General features: G+C 41.5%; 1 protein-coding gene across 8 annotated transcripts in view; it reads right to left on the bottom strand.

Moving 5' to 3' along the window:
- The window catches only part of AFDN (afadin, adherens junction formation factor), a 133,774-nt gene that overhangs the window by 92,709 nt on the left and 18,284 nt on the right, over positions 1-22,781 (bottom strand). For all 8 annotated transcript variants that reach the window (XM_081250838.1, XM_081250841.1, XM_081250842.1 and 5 more), the window contains exon 2: positions 1,737-1,932. In XM_081250838.1, the coding sequence (XP_081106964.1) occupies positions 1,737-1,932 (196 nt within the window). The remainder of the gene's footprint in view (positions 1-1,736; positions 1,933-22,781) is intronic.

The raw sequence follows: 22,781 nt of genomic DNA, 5'->3' as shown, positions 1-22,781 counted from the left end.
GCTGTAGAAACAAGCACTGCCCGCAAACCAATGTGAACAGGAAAAGAGGGCACTGCCCCCACCCAGGAGCTGGGCAGGGCCCAGGAGGCACACGTGCCCCGTCAGGGAGCAACTGTGATTAAGAACGGAATGAAATTTTCAGTTTTCCTTTCATTTGATCTGTACTATTTTTTCAAACATCCACCAAGCTGTTAAAGCATAAATCCTGATGAATTTGTCTGAATCTATGCAGTAACATGAACTGTTAGGTATTTCCTTTGGCCTAGGGATGCCACTAAAAAATTACTGACACACTAAGGGGTCCGTGACCCGAAAGAGATTGAGAACGTGCACGCCAGGGTCTGCTCCTCTCTGAGACCCTGGCGGGGTATGAAGGTGTGGAAGGACACGGCCAGGCTAGCCTAGTGGTCACTACAGGGGCGGGGGAAGATGGGGAACACTCCTCCTTTACACACCTTCTTTGTGTTTTCATCCCTTACAAGTAACATATTTTACTTTTTAATTAAAAACAAATCTAGCAAAGAAAGTTTAAAGAAAAACTGTTCTTTAAAAAAAATCAAACCCATTCCATTTTTAGATCTCAAATCCCAGTCTTAGATAGCATTCCAAAGACCTCACTTGGCAGCATTCAAATGACCCAACGGTGCAGCGAGAAGAGGGCTGAAAGTGAGAAATACTTTCTTCCTCTTTGTAACCTATATAAAAAGATTCTGAGGTAAAAGGAGAACTCAACCTCAAAAAAACGTCCAAAATTGAGACCATCCGCTATTGTCAAACTTAGTTTGGGTATTATTTATGTAGGTGATACCCTAGTAACCTTACAAGAGTGATAAACAAGTACAGCCTACCTAATATAATACTGGTAGCATTTGGTGACACCTGAATTCCACACACTACAAAAATTTTAGCCCAATTTCAAATGCACAAAGAAAGCTGTACTTTTGAAGATAAGAAAAATAAATTATGTTCAAACAGGTTTTGTGGCTGAAACTTAAACAGGTATTCAAATTGGGCCTGTACTATATACAATCCTTTGTTTACTGCATTAACTGGAATTTATTATTTTTTTTAAACAGGTGACTCAGTACTTCAAAAGCATTCATAAAAAATTTTATAAATTTCTACATTTCTAATCAGTTCAACTTCAACTGCCACGTGATATATAGGATACTCTCAGAAATTTCAAATCTTAAAACAAGGAGAAATTACTAACTACATGAGAGAGTTTCCTCAAGATGCCCTAACTGTTCCCAAAGAATAACATTACTGTTTCACATCACAAAAATAGTACAGCGAGCAGGACAAAACACTGGGTTTTACCCATAAAATACTGTACTCATAAAACACTGGGTTATCGTTAATTGTAATATTATAATTTATGCAGGAGAGTTACATGAAATACTTCTCCAAAATTAAGCAGCTTACTGTACCATCAATGCATGTGACAGATCTGCTGGAGAATTTCAATCACGAAACGTTACGCTACTCATCTCTGGAGAAGTGAGCGTACATAAAACTGAAGTAGTCATTCTAACTCCCAACAAACGCACCTGCTAGGAACTTAGGAGGACATTTCGCAGACATACTCGAGTTTTGCCAACCTGTTAATTGCTTCCCTGGCCCCTCCAGAAAAAGAAAGAGGGGGTCAGCAGTAAAGCAGGGCCCCCGGGACAAGTGACTGTGATAGTCTCAAGATGAGCACACATGGCCAACAAGCCCCGTCTGTGTCCACTGACCTCCGCTGACGTGCACTTCATACAGGGAGTACTTGGGTGATGACAACATCCGCATATCAGGGCGGAATTTCTCTGCGAGCGTTTCCAGCACGTCCTGAGTGGTGGCGGTACTAGAGACCCGGATACATTTTGTTGCAAAGTTCCCAGCAGCTTTATCTTGAAAATAAAATCTCATCACTCCATGGAACTCCAAATCCTAAAAGGAGAACAAAATGATACATTTTTGGAAAAACAACATCCTAAAATGATGTCTTCAAATTTAATTATGTGACTTGGGGGCTTCCCTGGTGGCGCAGTGGTTGAGAATCTGCCTGCTAATGCAGGGGACATGGGTTCGAGCCCTGGTCTGGGAGGATCCCACATGCCGCAGAGCAACTAGATCCGTGAGCCACAACTACTGAGCCTGCGCGTCTGGAGCCTATGCTCCGCAACAAGAGAGGCCGTGATAGTGAGAGGCCCGCGCACCGCGATGAAGAGTGGCCCCCGCTTGCCACAACTAGAGAAAGCCCTCGCAGAGAAACGAAGACCCAACGCAGCAAAAATAAATAAATGAATTACTAAACTCCTACCCCGAACATCGTCTTTAAAAAAAAAAAAATTATGTAACTTGGGACAAGTTATTTACAATCTGTCTCCTTCTTACATGTCTCAAGTATAAGGTAACGGCTGTAAAGCACCTGACGTCAAGAGCCTTCAGCAAATGCCAGGCACACCTGGACAGGCATCGTTTTATCATGTCTTTATAACAACCCAGTGAAGTAGATACTATGATGAAACCCAATTCTCAAGATTTGGTCATTAAAACTCACGAAGTTTGAGTATCTTGCTCAAGCAGTTATGTAGCAAATCCAGAATTAAACCCAGATCCACTGAACTTTGAAGTCCATGCCTATCTGTCCCTGAGGTCCCATCCCATCCTGAGATGACAAAGCCTAAATGAAGAGACCGTTCTAAAAGCAAAGGGGAAATGTTAACCCCAATCCTACCGTGAATGTGAATACATGGAAACTCAACGTTAGCGGAATGTAACTGTAAGTAATTTTCAATACGAACTACTTGCCCCAAATCAAGAGACACAATTTAGATTTTTCTTAAAACCTTACTTCTAGAGAAAACTTCGACAGAATGTCAACCAAAGACTACTTCAGGGCAGGCTGAAGCCCATGCGACTGTGCAAGGCTCCCTCCCATGGCTTCCTTTATTTTTTCTTTTCAATCAATTACAAGATGGCTATTTAGGCCCTTTGCTATCACCGTAAAAAGAAGACTCAGCAGTTCACATCCCACAGACTGGGAACCATCGCATCAAAGAGAACCTGCTTTTGTTTGGCAGGTCACACTTTATCTGGGGATGCGAGAGGGTGAGGTCCAGGGCTCCTGTGTACCCCACTACTCCCTTGAACACAGAACAAAGCACAGCTCCCTGCCAACTCCTGAGGAGCACCTGCAACCACGAGGTTCTCTGCTCGGCCTCCTGCACCAAAAAGCCTCGGCCGGGGCGCTCCTCAATGGTGGCCTTTCTCTCCCCGCCACATCTAACACATCAAGTCTCTCCACCTTCAAACGTATCCAGAACCCATCCAAAATCTTGTTAAAACCCAGTCTCCTCGCTTTCTTCCTTGCGGTGGCCTTCGCTCTCAGACGTCAAGTTTTCCTGCAGGGCTCAGAGACCATCACAGTCAAGCTTTTGTCCACGTCCCAGTACACTAGCCTAAACTTCACTGAAAATTATGAACTGTCAAGTATTTATTTGAAGAAAAGTAAGGCAAATGGAATATTATTGATAGAATGGGGTTAATGGTGTAACCATTCGAAAGTTAAACGGGAAAAACGAGACTATAAGGCACGTTTCTAGCCCCGAACCTTTTACTGTGCTCGCCCAGACCCTGCCCACTGGGCCACCCGCCCTCCCTGTTTCCCCTGCCCCAGGGAGAAACACAGGTAAGTGAGCATGTGTGTCAGAAGAACACCACTGAACCACAGACTCTGGGATGGAGCAGGGCCATGGTTACGGGGTGAGGGCTGAGAAAGCTTAATGAATTAGGAGTCATCTTTGTCTGGCTTGGGTCAAGCAGCAAAAAAAATTAGGCTGATATCCTTTAAAAATAAGTATCTCCATCTCGGTGTTAGTCTGGCAACCCTAAAAGCCGTAAGTAAGGATGCACGGGAGAGATGCCCCTCAACTCAGAATCTGTATGCAGGTTCGGGTCAACACCGGTAACAGCCAAGGCTCACTCAGCACGCACTCTGCCCCAGGCACGGTGCTCACCACTCTCTACGTGGCTCCCTTGGCCCCAGGATCCCCCAGGGGCCCAGCCCCGTGAAATCACTCAGGGACCCCTATTCCAGGTTTCACTCTTCCTACCGACCAACCTCCTCCACAGGCCCCTAAGACAGCACTTCAGAAAACAACACTTAGTCTGTAAATTTGGTTACATACATTTAAGTTTTTATTATGGGAGTCACATTTTTATCCCAGAATTCCGCTCCTTTCACCACCGCCGCCCTGAAATTATCTTTACGCTGCACCTACCAGGCTGCTCTGAAGGCCCACCCTTATACCTCTCTAAATTACCCTCCATAGCACTCCATCGTTTTGATAACTGGGTCGTTCTAAATACATCATCTGTGATGAGAATAAAACAGCTAGATACACCTACAGGTCCCAAAAGACACAAAGCACCAGCTTCTCTGAGAACTGTCAACAAGTGATTCCCAACGACCAGATACTGAAGGAACGGAGGCAGCCTCTGTGGCTGAGGGACTGCCCACCCCACCTGGGCAAGAACACAAAGGAAAGCAGCTAGAATGACGAGGTCGAGGCAAGCCTGGAGACAGTCTCCCGTACCCTTGGTCACCCTCACGGAAGTCCCTCACATACAGATTACTACCCTTTATAGGTAAAAAGAAAACTACAAATATTAACCCTCCATTATTAATGTGGTTCAGCTACTGATCTTACATAAAATGTTGAGATAAAAGATTTTTTTTAAATAGAGTAAACCCAAGGTTACAGATACAGGTCTCCAGCAAGCAACAGCTGTCTACAGAGAAGTAATAATATTTCTACTGATGTTTTTAAAGAAAAAATTCTCCAGGTCTGTCGTGCCTAAATAAAGTAGCCAATAAAAACTACCTTTGATTTGATTTCATTTGCACTAAATAAGTATTAATGAATAACTATTAATTTAGTTTGCCTGGTGACCTGGACATCACACAGGAACATGTGAGTAGAGTCGTTACTGGGAGAGTCCCTTAATAGATTAACACATTAGCATTCTGTTCGATTATTCAGCTAATTTTGGCTGGTGTGAATAAGTCCACAGAATTTTATCAAACCTGAGAAGACTGCTAAAATCAAGTTTCCTGAACCTAAAAATTGGGCATGTAGTGACCAAACTAACACACAGTAATAACTGTAACTAATATATATTATGGTCTACCATGTGCCAGATACTGACGATTCAGCATTTAATTCCCCAAACTAAGGGTTAGGTACCACCATCATCCCCACTGCACAGGGGAGAAAAGAAACAGGAGGTCCAGAGAAGCTAAGCGCATGAGCTACAATCACACAGCCACCAAGTGGCAGGCTGCAGGCACCAGAGGGGCCCCAGAAGAAACAAGTGGACAGCTGAGTAACCGAAAGCGAAGGTTCAGAGGGGCTGGAGACCTGGACAGCACGTACTCGGCTGCAGGTGTCCTCATGGCCCCCACTCCCCACGGAGCCCAGCCCGGCGCAGGGGGACACCCGGGGGAGGCACAGCAGGGCACAGGACAGCAGGCACCCCGGCAGAACAGCTGCACCTCTGAGGGAGTCTTCATCACCCACGTGAGCTCGGATGCCCTCAACTATAAAGTGCCTGGGTCCCTTCCTAAGGTGACTTCCTCTCAGCCTCTCCACAGACGGCAGCTCTTCTAAGATGAGGAACTTTCATTCACAGTCCAGGTCCTCCCTTGGTCTCTAATGCTTCACACATAAAAATCAAAACACATCTGAGTCAAAACTTCCAGCAACAATGTCTGACGCCTCCAGCTGTGGTCGTCTGCTCCCACCTGATCAGAACTCTGAAAACCAAAACTTTACATTTGCCATCAGTAGCCACAGCTGGAATGCCGATGAGGCTGCAGCCAACACAGCTGTCATTTTGTAAAAAGGCAGATGTTTCCTTAAAAGAGATCCTCCCCTCCTCAGTGTTGGGTACACCTATCACCCAAGATAAAACAGCATTTAACATAAAAGCACTGGGACGTCCCTGGTGGTGCAGTGGTTAAGAATCCGCCTGCCAATGCAGGGGACACGGGTTTCAGCCCTGGTCCGGGAAGATCCCACATGCCGCAGAGCAACGAAGCCCGTGCACCACAACTACTGAGCCTGCGCTCTAGAGCCCATGCGCCACAACTACTGAGCCCACGAGCCACAACTACTGAAGCCCGCGCACCTAGACCCCGTGCTCCGCAACAGGAGAAGCCACCGCCATGAGAAGCCCGCGCACTGCAACAAAGAGTAGCCCCCACTCGCCGCAACTAGAGAAAGCCCGCGCGCAGCAACGAAGACACAACGCGGCTAAGAATAAATAAATAAATAAAAGACTTGACCTTAAAAAAAAAAAACTTTAAAATAAAAGCACTGCTGCAGGGCCTCCCGTATCTGGGTGAAGTGCTGCCTGCTGGCAGCGAGTTTTCAGGGAGAAACTTCTGGCTGGAGCTGGCGGGACAGTAACCAACCCCGTCTCATCCCCTGCGTCTCATCCCCTGCGTACCGCATACCCATCACAACAGGTCAGTGCAGAGGGAAGAAAAAGACAGTATAACAATCACTTGGTTTCTTTCCTTGATGGTTACTTTTCCTGACAGGAAAACACCTTTCTTTTTTTCCTAAAGGTATATACTCACCTTTACATAACGTCTTCCCTGAGAAACACAATCACTGATGATTACTACAACAGAAATGCAACACTGCTTGGGGTTGTGTTAACCACTCTGAAACAAAAGCATTTTCATGTTTATCAGAAAGAATACAACAGACAAAAAAAAGAGAGAGAAGGCTTATTATGAAATTACATACTAAAGAGCCAAAGCAAGGAACCAAGAGTTAAAGATGGAGACTTGCTTTTAAATATTTTATCAATATCTCATTAGTTAATGAAATTGATAATCAATCGGCCTTCTTTTTTTTTTTATTTTTTTTTTTATTTTTTTTTTTTTTTTTATTTTTTTGCAGTATGTGGGCCTCTCACTGCTGTGGCCTCTCCCGTTGCGGAGCACAGGCTCTGGACGCGCAGGCTCAGCGGCCGTGGCTCACGGGCCCAGCCGCTCCGCGGCATGTGGGATCTTCCCGGACCGGGGCACGAACCCGTGTCCCCTGCATCGGCAGGCGGACTCTCAACCACTGCGCCACCAGGGAAGCCCCAATCGGCCTTCTTATGCAAACAAGCAGAAACTCACCAGAGCAACCCCAAATCTCCTTTGGCTCAAGCTAATCAGAACAACTTGCTCTAAAGCTTAAACAGGGCAACCAGGCTCCACTCAACGTTTCTTCTCCTCACTTTCAGCAGTTACTTGAAATCCATGTCTTAGCCTGTAGCACAACAATGCCACCTGCAAACAGGTAATCAGCTTCCCAACCCCCCTGGAGGGCACAGCCACCGACAGGACCACCACTTTGTCACACACACACTTTATTCCCAGGGCTGGTGCCTCCAAGACAGGGGCAAAATGTTAAGAAAAGATACAGCCGTGCCTTCAAAACACACACATCACTGTACATAAACCATCAACAGCACAACGGCCATCTGACTCACATTGTTAAAAACAGTAATAACATTTGAATGTCAACAGGTTAGGCAAAGAATGGAAGAAATACTTGAATATGGGTTTCTGCAATTTTACTTGTATAAACACTATCTTTTAAACTTGTATTAACTATTTTTTAAACCAGTACTTCAAGAATACTTTTTAAAATTATATGCATTTCATTACCTAAAACTTTTGCAAGACAAATACTCCTGAAAGCTTAAAAGAACTATCTGGAAAGTACCTTCACCCACTTCTGCCCATGGAAATCATTTCTGTGTTATCACCCGGCCTCCGCAGGGCTCCGTCACTCTGTGTGACATAAACTGGCCGACAGGCACACCTCACTGTACTGCACTTCACAGATATGCGGTTTTTACAAATTGAAGGTCTGCGGCAACCCTGCGTTGTCAGATGATGAATGGTTAGCATTTTTTAGCAATAAAGTCTTTTTTAATGAAGGTATGTACATTGTTTTTTCAGACATAATGCTACTGTGCACTTAACAGACTACAGGATCACGTAAACATAACTTTTACATGCAACCAGAAACCAACACAAATCTGTGTGCCTCGCTTTACTGTGGCATCTGGAACGGAACCGACCATGTCTGCAGCGAGCCTGAGTCGTCATCTGAGAGCAGCTGCTCTGACCCAGCAATCCTCACCCAGGAACAGTTTATACCTGCACACGTCTAACTGGTCTTTATAATAAAATGATTCCAGTACCTCTTTCTGTCTGAAAATAAAGGCAGAATCTCTAACACATCACAATGCACACCTGGTGGATGTGAGCCAACTACTGTTCTCCTAACATCCTGAGGCTAGTTTACCAAAGCTGAGGAAGACCAAGTTCACTGAAAATGGGAAAAAGTCATCTTTCAGGATAAAAGTTTTCTGGACTAAAAAACTGATCGAAAACACACACATCCCACAGAGAGAACACACGCAGATCGCCCCTTTTATGAACTCTAACAAAAATCCATCCAGTATCCAACCATGTCAACATTATAAATAAGACAATTCTCTGCCAAAAAACACAGGCTGCCATGAAAACCAATCAGTCAACGTGTTTTTTTAAAGGCCATGGTAATCACTGCCAACATTATCTACTTAACACCTGCCTGCTCACAGTCCAGGACGACGAGCCACGGAAGTCTGCCAGCTTCCAGGCAAGTTCCATCTGTGCTTCCCTGGGAGACTCCGTGGGACCCAGAACTCTACCCGCCCTCAGTCAGCATTATAACGGGATCAAAAAGTCAACGTCTTCCCCACGGTCCTCTTAGAATTTTTAATCTGTATCTGAACACCTACCATACAACATACATTGGGGAAGCAAAAGGTATGACTTAGAGAACACATTAAACCCACATGACCAAAGAACAATAATCACAAATGTGATTAAAGACCATCTTTATTTCTACTGTAACCTGTAAGTACCGCACTTGTAAAAATGTAAAGTGCAGCACAGAGGTAAACAAAACAACCCTCAAAGCCACCTCTCTAGTCGGGGGTCTACCCAACTTCGCCATGGATCCTTCGGCAGTCTGGTGAAGCCTATGCAACTGTTCTCAGAATAAAAATGTTAAATGCATAAAATAAAATACAAAGGATTGCAAAGTGAACAATTACATTAAAACACAATTATTAAAATATTTTTAAAACCTGTGACATAGTAATATGAGTGTTCTTTATTAACATTAAATAAGGCCTAGATCTTATTTAATGCATTTAAAATTTTAGAACTCCAATTTTGAAGTAGGTATGAGTATAAACTCATAAATGAAGAAAATGCTAAATTCAGTTAGAGGCTAATAAAATTTACTGAAAATTAAGATGTACTTATTTTCTCATCCACGTTGAAAGATCCCATGGGATGTATTCATAGACCTCAAGTTAAGAACGCCCTGGAACATCTCCAGTGATAACAAATGCACCATCTAGCCAAGCAATGGATGATGCTTTCTTTGTGCGGCTCGACAGCTAGAAAGTACCGCCTTATACAAAAGCAAGATTCATCTCACGTCGCTTTGCCAACTGCTTAGCTTTGCCTGTTGGTATCATTTAGACCTGTATTCAAACCGTGGTTTATGAATGATCATTCTTTTCCATTCACTGATGACGTGAAGCAGGGCAGAGCAGATTTCCCAGGCACCACACGCTCTGGGCAAGGAGACTTCAGCTCCAGGCGCGCTCCTGTGCACGCCCTGAGCCCCTAGGAAGAAGGCAGTTCTTCTTACTACCAGTCACGGTAAATGGGTTTAGATGGAGAAAAGGGCTTCTGACATTTTGGGCTGGATTGATTCCTTGCTGTGGGAGCTGTGCTGTGCTCTGCAAGCTGCCTAGAACATCCCTGGCCTCTATCTACCGGATGCCAGCAGCACCCACCCAGCTGTGACAACCAAAAATGTCTCCAGATACCTGCACAGACTCCCCAGGGGATAAAACTGTCCCAGTGGGGACCCATGACTCAGAATAAGCCTGGAACCTCTTCAACATCACATTCTAATTCCCATTCAACCAAGTCTTCTCCTTCCTGGGACATAATCCCAGATCCACTTACTGTTGTGTTCACTTCTCTCCTGAACACATTCATGTTCTAGCCTCCAAGCCTCAAATAGTTTCCAGACTTAATCACAGAACTCCAGGTGTGTCTAACCAGCTGCAAATATACTGCTAATTCTAATACCATACCTGTAATTAATGCAATTTAAGATGACATTAGCTTGTTGGAGACCACCTAATACTGCTGTTTCACATGAGGTTCCAGTAAAATGACAAGTCTTGAGTCACTGCCCCATTAGTCCACCCAGTAACCTTTCTCCAGCTTGGCACTAATCTGTTAAACAACAGCCTTTGGATAAAACTAATCACCCGGTTCCTAATTCATCTCACTGTACTTAGATCCAGCCCTTAAACAGAAGAACAGGATGAAAGACACTGCTGAATTCCTTGATAAAAGTCCAGACACATCATGACTAATGCATTTCCTTGATCTACAAATCTGGCAGCCCTACTCTCTCTCTCTCACTCAGGCATACACACAAAATGACATCACTGTATCCACTGAGCCAGGCTGGTTCCTGTGAATGGGATTACAAAGCTTTCCAACCCCAAGATTCAGCTTCCTTTTCAGTCCTACCATAATCATAGAGAGCATTTCTATGAATAGTTTAAGTTCATCTCTACAGTGTTAATATAAATAGTTTACACATTGCTTTAAAAACCTGTGTAATAAATAAACATCTTTATGGAAACCCACACTTTAAAAATTATAGATGTCATCATAAAGCAATTTAAGAAATGTTAATAAACCTGTCTACATAAAAATAAACTTGGTGGGACTTCCCTGGTGGCACAGTAGTTAACAATCGCCTGCCAATGCAGGGGACACAGGTTTGATCCGTGGTCCAGGAAGATTCCCACATGCCGTGGAGCAACTAAGCCCGTGTGCCACAACTACTGAGCCTGCGCTCTAGAGCCCGCGAGCCACAACTACTGAAGCCCGAGTGCCTAGAGCCAGCGCTCCGCAACAAGGGAAGCCACTGCAATGAGAAGCCCGTGCACCACAACGAAGAGCAGCCCCCACTCACCGCACCTAGAGAAAGCCCGTGCGCAGCAATGAAGACCCAATGCAGCCAAAAATAAAAATAAATTTAAAAAAACCCAACAACTTGAATTTGGCAAAAAAAAAAAAAAAAAAAAAGGCAAACAATAAGTGAAGTCCAAAGACCAGTGACACACTGGGGAAAAAGCATTTCGAACTTACATGACAGAAAGAAATATAATGCAATATATAAAAAGTGTCTAAAATTTGAGAAGAAAAAAATAAATAACCCATTTTAAAATGGGCAAAAAACAGAAAGAAACCCTCCCTAAAGTGGATAAACCAAAATGTAATAAAAGATGGAAGCAAAGCCTTTCTAAATCCACTTTATAACATAGCTTCAACTCTGGACCCATTTAATTATTTTAGGTAATAAAAATTAAAACTTAAACGAAAAGTAAACACTAAAAATTTAAAACAAACAGAAATTAATGTCTAACTATGTATGAAATTGGTCACATTGCCATACAGAAAAAAGACTGATTTTCAAGTGACCTTAAAAAAGTGTTTTGACTTTACATTCCTAGTCGACTCTATTCTAAGGATAATTATTTTGCGAAAAAATATTAATCTTCATTCAGAAGCCCTATTGTTAGTAATAATATTAGTATCATTATGTCTAATACAATAACTATAGGACAGAATGAAGCCAAAAAGTGCTGTGTTAATATAGTTACACACAATTTTCAATGTAAGAGAAAAGAGACTTTTAAAAATCAAAGTAATTACATATAAACCCAGTAGGGCCAAATTTGAACTGGAAACATCAGTAGAAACTCATGCATTTTTTTTCCCCACAGAAAAATATCTTCTAGCTCTTGCCACTGAAATGGTCATGAAGCAAAAGACAAGCTGTAAAAATAAGCACCTCTGGTACCTAGATTGTTGTCTCTAAATACTATTCTCCACTAAAAGGAACCCAGGCTCCTTGGAGAAATGGTTTAATCCAGGTATAGGTCACAAAATGGACAAGATGAGTTTGAGACACCTTGTTATGCCATAAAACAAGGAAGTTCTCAAAAAAAAAAAAAAAAACAAACAAACCCTCTAGCCAAACAACAGGTGCACCTGGCCAAATCTGGACAATCTGAATACCAGCAAGAATAATGGCTGCAACTGACAGAGACACAGAATCCATGAAAATCCTCAAGTTTATGACAGTAAACAGAAATGAGAAAACCCAAACAAAACCACAATCACTGTTACCACTGGAGGTGACAAGGGCACCAACTCCTCAGTCGGAAAATAAGCAGTTAAAGCCAAAGAATTAATAATTCTTTTTGCTTTCCTGTAGCTTAAAGGAGGAAGATGTGTTTCTGTTTTTTAAAGAATTCCCTCCAATAAATGTGAAAGAAATGACAGAATTCAGATCACGATTTTTTAACCCTTCCTTGATTCAGGCGAAGACTGGCACTGGCCAAGCCAAGGACGGAAAGGCTGAGGGGACCTGGCACTGAGGGTGAAGAGGTGCAGGCTGTCCCAGCTCCTCCTCCGCTACCAGCACGGGGCCCAGGACACACACGGCACTGCTTACGAGGCCCTGCTGGATCCCGTCACGGCTCTGAAGCTACAGAAACAAGTCACACTCCACCGTCCACCCTTGGAAAAAAGAAAGGGCCAGTCCAGAACAGGGACGTCCTACAGGAAAAATAAGCACTGTTTTTCTCAGCAAGTCTGACGTGACATAAAAATGGGGGTGGGAGAGGGGTTAGAATGCTCTAGATTAAAAGAAACATAAGAGAACTAAATATAACGTGTGGACCCTGTTTGGATCCTGATTCAAATAAATTAATTGTCAAAACACATTTTCGAGGGAGACGGGAATCTGAGTATCGGCTAGATATTAGAAAATAAGGAATTATGGTTCATTTTGTCGATGGGACTACTGTATTTACGGTTAAATTTCTTTGAGATGTGCACTGAAGTAGAGGAGAGATAACGTTAGTTTTTAGGATTTGCTTTAAAACACTTCAGCTAAAAACAACAACAGAAAATCATGAACTAAGAATGACAAAATTCTGAAAATTCTGAAGTCTGGGGAGTGGATATAAGTGACTTGTATCTATGTGTGAAATTTTTCCTATTAAAAATATGAAAATAAGTTGTTAAGTACAAACTAAATGGTATTAAATATAAACCTGTTTTCATAAAAAGAGACTCTGGGAAAAAATCCAAAGAAATTTGATTCCGTACACAGGTAAGGAATTAACATCAGAGGGCAAACATCTTTCGCTCACACTGAGCAAGCAGCAAGTGTTTGGTGGAAAGTAAGAAGGTGAGTCAGAGCCTCAGGAATGGCCAGACAGCAGTTAAAAATCCCAGTACTTTCACCTAAGGCGCATGCAGCTCTGGGTAAGACGTTTGAGTCTCTCACTTCCTACGTATAAAATGGAGAAGCTACTATTTATTTCACAGGGTTTTGTGATTACTGTTATTTATGGCATATAAACACACCTGCCACAAATAAGGCACTAAATGATAAATGTCACTTCCCATCTACAAATTCTCAAGTGCTCATATACTTACACGAGAACTAGTTTGCAAGGTATATAATCCTATCTCTAGCAAAAAAAAAATATATATATATACACACACACACACACAAATATACACATAAAGGCAAAAAACAACTGAGCATATATTAAAAGTCTATATGCATGTATATGAAAAATACAAAATATTAAGCTTTGCAGAAAAACCACACTGTACAACATTCATAATTCCATTTCTGAAATTCACTGTCCAAAAGTTATCAATCATTTCCAATGCTCTGACTGTAACCGAATCAACACATGTAAAATGCTGAAATGTCTTCTTGTTCAAAGAAAATAACCATGTCCCTGAACTCAACCTCAATATTATAATATCCAAAAGAAAATCCAGAAAGATAAATAAGGAAATTCTCTTTTAAAACCTGCTTCTTATATCTGCACTGAGTCTTAAGTATGTGAAATATTAAAAAGAAGTTTCTAAATTGGAACAAGGGTAATGCACCATACAAATTATATCCAGAAACTGGTAGACTATCATTTACTGTATTTACAGTAACTTTCATATCAAAGTAAATACTCAAGCTATGACAACTGATTCAAAGAAGCTTCCTATAATCAAAATGCTTCCATCTGAATCTTTTTAATATACTAAAAATTGAATTCATAGTACTCAACCTATTTTGATTAAAAAAAAAAAACCTCAAGCAACTTACCTAAATTAAAAATATGTTCAAATCTCTACTGTACTATATACTGCATTAGTAAAAAATACATTTTGAAACACAGGCAGTTTTTTGAGTCCTTCCATATCATAAGGCCTTTCATATCTTATATAAGACACTTGAAAGGGGGTTGGAACAAGGTAGAAAGAACAAATTAGAAACAAAATAATTTTTGGACAGAGGGTGCAAAAGCAGTGACACGAACATGACTGCCTTCTAGTTGGGATTTTATAAAGAAAAAAAAGACTTTGTTTTGGTACAAGTGTCTGACATTCTCTCCCCTGCTATGATGAGGGATCCTGAACTGCATATTTGGTGCCAACCAGTACCTCCTGTGACTGTACTTCCTGTTTCACTCTTCATTATCAAATGACCACAGCAGATTGGAATGTCGCTTGGTACCGTGCAAGAGAAAAACAAAAAGGTAATCTGCATAAATCAGTGCAGAGACTTTGGAAAGGAACCACATTGTTTACGAGTACTTTTTTTAAATTTTTTTATCTTTTTTATACAGCAGGCTCTCATTAGTTATCCATTTTATACATATAAGTGTATATATGTCAATCCCAATCTCCCAGTTCATCCCACCACCACCACTTTCCCCCCTTGGTGTCCATACGTTTGTTCTCTACATCTGTGTCTCTATTTCTGCCCTGCAAACCGGTTCACCTGTACCATTTTTCTAGGTTCCACATATGTGTTAATATATGATATTTGTTTTTCTCTTTCTGACTTACTTCACTCTGTATGACAGTCTCTAGATCCAACCATGTCTCTACAAATGACCCAATTTCATTCCTCTTTATGGCTGAGTATTATTCCATTGTATATATGTACCACATCTTCTCTATCCATTCGTCTGTCGATGGGCATTTAGGTTGCTTCCATGTCCTGGCTATTGTAAATAGTGCTGCAATGAACACTGGGATGCATGTGTCTTTTTGAATTATGGTTTTCTATGGGTATATGCCCAGTAGTGAGATCGCTGGGTTATATGGTAATTCTATGTTTAGTTTTTTACGGAACCTCCATACTGTTCTCCATAGTGGCTGTATCAATTTACATTCCCACCAACAGTGCAAGAGGGTCCCTTTTTCTCCACACCCTCTCCAACATTTGTTGTTTGTAGATTTTCTGATGATGCCCATTCTAACTGGTGTGAGGTGATACCTCACTGTAGTTTTGATTTGCATTTCTCTAATAATTAGTGATGTTGAGCAGCTTTTCATGTGCTTCTTGGCCATCTGTACATCTCCTTTGGAGAAATGTCTATTTAGGTCTTCTGCCCATTTTTTGATTGGGTTGTTTGTTTTTTTAATAGTGAGCTGCATGAGCTGTTTATATATTTTGGACATCAATCCTTTCAACGATGATTCGTTTGCAAATATTTTCTCCCATTCTGAGGGTTGTCTTTTCGTCTTGTTTGTAGTCTCCTTTGCTGTGCAAAAGCTTTTAAGTTTCATTAGGTCCCATTTGTTTATTTTTGGTTTTATTTCCATTTTTCTAGGAGGTGGATCAAAAAAAATCTTGCTGTGATTTATGTCAAAGAGTGTTCTGCCTATGTTTTCCTCTAAGAGTTTTATAGTGCCGATCTTATATTTAGGTCTCTAATCCATTTTGAGTTTATTTTTGTGTATGGTGTTAGGGAGTGTTCTAATTTCATTCTTTTACATGTAGCTGTCCAGTTTTCCCAGCACCACTTATTGAAGAGACTGTCTTTTCTCCATTGTATATCCTTGCCTCCTTTGTCATAGATTAGATGACCATAGGTGCGTGGGTTTATCTCTGGGCTTTCTATCTTGTTCCACTGATCTATGTTTCTGTTTTTGTGCCAGTACTATATTGTCTTGATTACTGTAGCTTTGTAGTAGAGTCTGAAGTCAGGGAGTCTGATTCCTCCAGCTCCGTTTTTTTCCCTCAAGACTGCTTTGGCTATTCGGGGTCTGTTGTGTCTCCATACAAATTTTAAGATTTCTTGTTCTAGTTCTGTGAAAAATGCCATTGGTAATTTGATAGGGATTGCACTGAATCTGTAGATTTCGGTAGTATAGTCATTTTCGCAATATTGATTCTTCCAATCCAAGAACATGGCATATCTCTCCGTTTGTATTATGTTTCATTTCTTTCATCAGTGTCTTACAGCTTTCTGCATACAGGTCTTTTGTCTCCCTAGGTAGGTTTATTCCTAGGTATTTTATTCTTTTTGTTGCAGTGGTAAATGGGAGTGTTTCCTTAATTTCTCTTTCATATTTTTCATCATTAGTATATAGGAATGCAAGAGATTTCTGTGCATTAATTTTGTATCCTGCTACTTTACCAAATTCATTGATTAGCTCTAGTAGTTTTCTGGTGGCACCTTTAGGATTCTCTATGTATAGTATCATGTCATCTGCAAACAGTGACAGTTTTACTTCTTCTTTTCCAATTTGTATTCCTTTTATTTCTTTTTCTTCTCTGATTGCCGTGGCTAGGACGTCCAAAACTATGTTGGATAACAGTGGTGAAAGTGGACATCCTTGTCTTGCTCTTGATCTTAGAGGAAATGCATTCAGTTTTTCACCATTGAGAAGGGTGTTTGCTGTGGTTTGTCATATATGGCCTTTATTATGTTGAGGTAGGTTCCATCTATGCCCACTTTCTGGAGAGTTTTTTTTTTTTTTTTTTTTTTTTTTTTGTGGTACGCGGGCCTCTAACCGCCGTGGCCTCTCCCGCTGCGGAGCACAGGCTCCGGACGCTCAGGCCCAGCAGCTGTGGCTCATGGGCCCAGCCGCTCCGCGGCATGTGGGATCCTCCCAGACTGGGGCACGAACCCGCGTCCCCCGCACCAGCAGGCAGACTCCCAACCACTGCGCCACCAGGGAAACCCCTCTGGAGAGTTTTTAATCATAAATGGAGTGTTGAATTTTGTCAAAAGCTTTTTCTGCATCTACTGAGATGATCATATGGTTTTTCTCCTTCAATTTATTAATATGGTTTATCACATTGATTGATTTGTGTATATTTAAGAATCCTTGCATCCCTGGGATAAATCCCACTTGATCATGGTGTATGATCCTTCTAATGTGTTGTTGGATTCTGTTTGCTAGTATTCTGTTGAGGATTTTTGCATCTATATTCATGAGTGATATTGGTCTGTAATTTTCTTCTTTTGTAGTATCTTTGGATTTGGTATCAGGGTGATGGTGGCCTTACAGAATGTTTGGAAGTGTTCCTTCCTCTGCAATTTTTTGGAAGAGTTTGAGAAGGATGGGTGTTAGCTCTTCTCTAAACGTTTGATAGAATTCACCTGTGAAGCCATCTGGCCCTGGACTTTTGTTTGTTGGAAGATTTTTAATCACAGTGTCAATTTCATTACTTGTGATTGGTCTGTTCATATTTTCCATTTCTTCCTGGTTCAGTCTCGGAAGGTTATACCTTTCTAAGAATTTGTCCATTTCTTCCCGGTTGTCCATTTTATTGGCATAGATTTGCTTGTAGCAGTCTCTTAGGATGCTTTTTATTTCTGCGGTGTCTGTTGTAACTTCGCCTTTTTCATTTCTAATTTTATTGACTTGAGTACTCTCCTTGTTTTTCTTGATGAGTCTGGCTAATGCTTTATCAATTTTGTTTACCTTCTCAAAGAACCAGCTTTTAGTCATTGATCTTTGCTACTGTTTTCTTTGCTTCTATTTCATTTATTTCTGCTCTGAGCTTTATTTCTTTCCTTTACTAACTCTGGGTTTGGTTTGTTCTTCTTTCTCTAGTTCCTTTAGGTGTAAGGTTAGATTGTTTATTTGAGATGTTTGTTGTTTCTTGAGGTAGGATTGTATTGCCATAAACTTCCCTCTTAGAACTGCTTTTGCTGCATCCCATAGGTTTTGGGTCATTGTGTTTTCATTGTCATTTGTCTCTAGATATTTTTTGATTTCCTCTTTGATTTCTTCAGTGATCTCTTGGTTATTTAGTAACGTATTGTTTAGCCTCCATGTGTTTGTGTTTCATGGTTTTTTCCCTGTAATTGATTTCTAATCTCATAGCGTTGTGGTCAGAAAACATGCTTGATATGGTTTCAATTTTCTTAAATTCACTGACGTTTGATTTGTGACCCAAGATGTGATGTATCCTGGAGAATGTTCCATGTGCACTTGAGAAGAAAATGTAGTCTGCTGTTTTTCGATGGAATGTCCTATAAATATCAATTAAATCTATCTGGTCTATTGTTTCATTTAAAGCTTGCGTTTCCTTATTAATTTTCTGTTTGGATGATCTGTCCATTGGTGTAAGTGAGGTGTTAAAGTCCCCCATTATTATTGTGTTACTGTCGATTTCCTCTTTTACAGCTGTTAGCAGCTGCCTTATGTATTGAGGTGCTCCTATGTTGGGTGCATATATATTTATAATTGGTATATCTTCTTCTTGGATTGATCCCTTGATCATTATGTAGTGTCCTTCCTTGTCTCTTGTAACATTCTTATTTTAAAGTCTATTTTATCTGATATGAGTATTGCTACTCCAGCTTTCTTTTGACTTCCATTTGCATGGAATATCTTCTTCCATCCCCTCACTTTCAGTCTGTGTGTGTCCCTAGGCCTGAAGTGGGTGTCTTGTAGACAGCATATATATGGGTCTTGTTTTTGTATCCATTCAGCGAGCCTGTGTCTTTTGGTTGGAGCATTTAATCCATTCATGTTTAAGGCAACTATCAATATGTTTGTTCCTATTACCATTTTCTTAATTGTTTTGGATTTGTTTTTGTAGGTCCTTTTCTTCTCTTGTGTTTCCCACTTAGAGAAGTTCCTTTAGCATTTGTTGTAGAGCTGGTTTGGTGGTGATGAATTCTCTTAGCTTTTGCTTGTCTGTAAAGCTTCTGATTTCTCCACTGAATCTGAATGAGATCCTTGTTGCGTAGAGTAATCTTGGTTGTAGGTTCTTCCCATTCATCACTTTAAATACGTCATGCCACTCCCTTCTGGCTTGTAGAGTTTCTGCTGAGAAATCAGCTGTTAACCTTATGGGAGTTCCCTTGTATGTTATTTGTCATTTTTCCCTTGCTGCTTTCAATAATTTTTGTCTTTAATTTTTGATAATTTGATTACTATGTGTCTCGGCGTGTTTCTCCTTGGGTTTATCCTGTATGGGGCTTGCTGCGCTTCCTGGACTTGGGTGGCTATTTCCTTTCCCATGTTAGGGAAGTTTTCAACTATAATCTCTTCAAATATTTTCTCAGGTCCTTTCTCTCTCTTCTCCTTCTGGGACCCCTATAATGCGAACGCTGTTGCATTCAATGTTGTCCCAGAGGTCTCTTAGGCTGTCTTCATTTCTTTTCATTCTTTTTTCTTTATTCCGTTCCGCAGCAGTGAATTCCACCATTCTGTCTTCCAGATCACTTATCCGTTCATCTGCCTCAGTTATTCTGCTATTGATTTCTTCTAGTGTATTTTTCATTTCAGTTGTTGTATTGTTCATCTCTGTTTGTTCTTTAATTCTTCTAGGTCTTTGTTAAACATTTCTTGCATCTTCTCAATCTTTGCCTCCATTCTTTTTCACAGGTCCTGGATCATCTATCATCATTCTGAATTCTTTTTCTGGAAGGTTGCCTATCTCCAGTTCATTTAGTTGTTTTTTCTGGGGTTTTATCTTGTTCCTACATCTGGTACATAGCCCTCTGCCTTTTCATCTTGTCTATCTTCCTGTGAATGTGGTTTTAGTTCCACAGGCTACAGGATTGTAATTCTTCTTGCTTCTGCTGTCTGCCTTCTGGTAGATGAGGCTTTCTAAGAGGCTTGTGCAAGTTTCCTGATGGGAGAGACTGGTGGTGGGTAGAGCTGGGTGTTTCCCTGGTGGGCAGAGCTCAGTAAAACTTTAATCCTCTTGTCTGCTGATGGGTGGGGCTGGGTTTCCTCCCTGTTGGTTGTTTGGCCTGAGGCGACCCAACACTGGAGCCTACCCAGGTTCCTTGGTGGGGCTAATGGTGGACTCTGGGAGTGCTCACGCCAAGAAGTACTTCCCAGAACTGCTGCTGCCAGTGTCCCTGTCCTCACGGTGAGCCACAGCCACCCCCCGCCTCTGCAGGAGACCCTCCAACACTAGCAGGTAGGTCTGCTTCAGTCTCTATGGGGTCACTGCTCCTTCCCCTGCGTCCCAAATTGCACACTACTTTGTGTGTGCCCTCCAAGAGTGGAGTCTCTGTTTCCCCCAGTCCTGTTGAAGTCCTGCAATCAAATCCCGCTAGCCTTCAACATCTGATTCTCTAGGAATTCCTCCTCCTGTTGCCAGACCCCCAGGTTGGGAAGCCTGGCGTGGGGCTCAGAACCTTCACTCCAGTGGGTGGACTTCTGTGGTATAAGTGTTCTCCAGTCTGTGAGTCACCCACCCAGTGGTTATGGGATTTGATTTTATTGTGATTGTGCCCCTCCTGCCGTCTCACTGTGGCTTCTCCTTTGTCTTTGGATGTGGGGTATCTTTTTTGGTGAATTCCAGGGTCTTCCCGTTGATGACTGTTCAGCAGTTAGTTGTGATTCCAGCGCTCTCTCAAGAGGGAGTGAGAGCATGTCCTTCTACTCCGCCATCTTGAACCAATCTCTGAACTGCTGTTGAAGGCAAAGACTAGGAGGACTTTTAACAGCACTAATCTAGCAAAGGAACTTAGAAGGGCAAAGTGACACTGATGAGAATAGCTCCCTGTTCAACTGAGGAGTTTTCTTAACATAATTGCAAACGAGAATTTTCATGAAAAGAAGCAATCACTGAAGTAGATTCTCATTCTGCTCACCAAAATATAACACTTTCAACTTCTATTCCAGAACTGTCCACACTGAAAATAAATATTCCAAATATGTGGGATATTTAACTATAACACATATATGAATAAACTAAAAAAAAGTACATTCTGGAATAAATTCTTTAGATAATTAATGGACTATGTTGTAGGCATGAACTCAAAGATACAGATATATGAAAAAAAAGTGTTAGCTTCTGTGAAATGAAAGCCTCAAAAACCACTGATTCTATTTTTATATATAAAGTTACACTATATCTTTTGAAGAAGATATTACCATTTCTAGACAAAATCAGAAACAGTAACAAGTAAGAATTTTTTTCAATCTAAGATATGGAATACAGAATCAACCTAAAACCATAGACATAAGAAAACATGTTCACTCACTGAAATCAGGCTAATGTAAGTAATAATTATTATTTCATATATTCCAGCTTACAAAAACATCTGAATATACTGAGGACGTGAGGAATTCTGAGGTCTGGAATGTCAACTGGTGTAACCATCTCAAAGACCAATTTGGCAGAACCTGGTAAATTAGAAACTGTGTATGGCCTCTGACTGAGAAATTACACCTCTAGATATCCTCCTAAACACTGTCATTAGCACAGAAGGAAACACGGACAAGGGTGTTCTGTAAATCCTCCTTTGTAACACGGGACAGCTATGAACAACCTGATCGTCCCTAGACAGGAGCAGAGATAATGGACAGAGGAATACTACACAACAGTTCAAACACACGAACTATTCTCTACCGTCTTCAGGTCAGTAGTTATCTCTGGAGGCCGAAAAGGAGAAGGAACTATAACTACTAAATCCTTGAATTTTCTGAGCCTCATTCAACTGAAAGAGACGTAGGTAGTAATAATAATATATCCCTTGTTGATTTGGGAATTAAATGGAGGAAAAGGTTGGCTGTGCATCTTAAACCACTGCTTGGCGTGTAATATGCCAGAGGCGTGGCCGTGACAGTCACTCATACGGGAGATGGGCCAGGAGGAGCGCGTGACCCCCCACAGCGCTACCCCCATGACAGAGGACCCCCCAGGATGCCAACTGTGGTAGAACCATGAGTCTCCTAGCCAGATCTCTTCAGGACAAGGGTTCCCTACAATTTTCCAGTGATAATTCTCAAGGAATGGAAAGGAAGCAAAGGGAAGGAACTGTCTAGAACGGAGGACAAAATGAAAACCGTCACCACAGGTCAGATTCCCAAAGCTGGGACACCAGCCAGTTCAAAGGTAAAGCTCACTTCACAGTAACGTTTTTACACTGTATTAAAAATGTAAATATTCAGTGACACGGGAATAACAATCTATAATAAACGTTTCAAAAAGGAATGAAAACTGTAATTCAGTAACCAAAAAAGACTCAGAACAGACCTTAAGCCTAGGGGATAGAACATTTTTATCTCCAGGTAAATCATCACCATCATCACCCCCTCCTCCTCTTCTTCTGCCTAACTCTAGGCGATGCGGGAAGAATAACAAACAGAACCGTCTCTGTTCTCACGGAACTTAGAATCGAACAGGAGGAGATCTCAACAATGACAGGTGCTGATACAAGAATTAAGTAAGGCAGAGGGACCAAAAGTCACTGGGGGATGTAAGTGGAAGGGGGACTTGAACAGAAGCTGAGCTGTAGGGAAGGAACATTCCCAGCAGAGGGAACAA

Source organism: Mesoplodon bidens (assembly GCF_964165515.1).
Source record: "Mesoplodon bidens genome assembly, chromosome: 12".
Taxonomy (NCBI): Eukaryota; Metazoa; Chordata; class Mammalia; order Artiodactyla; family Ziphiidae; genus Mesoplodon; species Mesoplodon bidens.
Note: the sequence above shows the minus strand (reverse complement) of the source record. Positions and strands in the feature narration are given on the sequence as shown.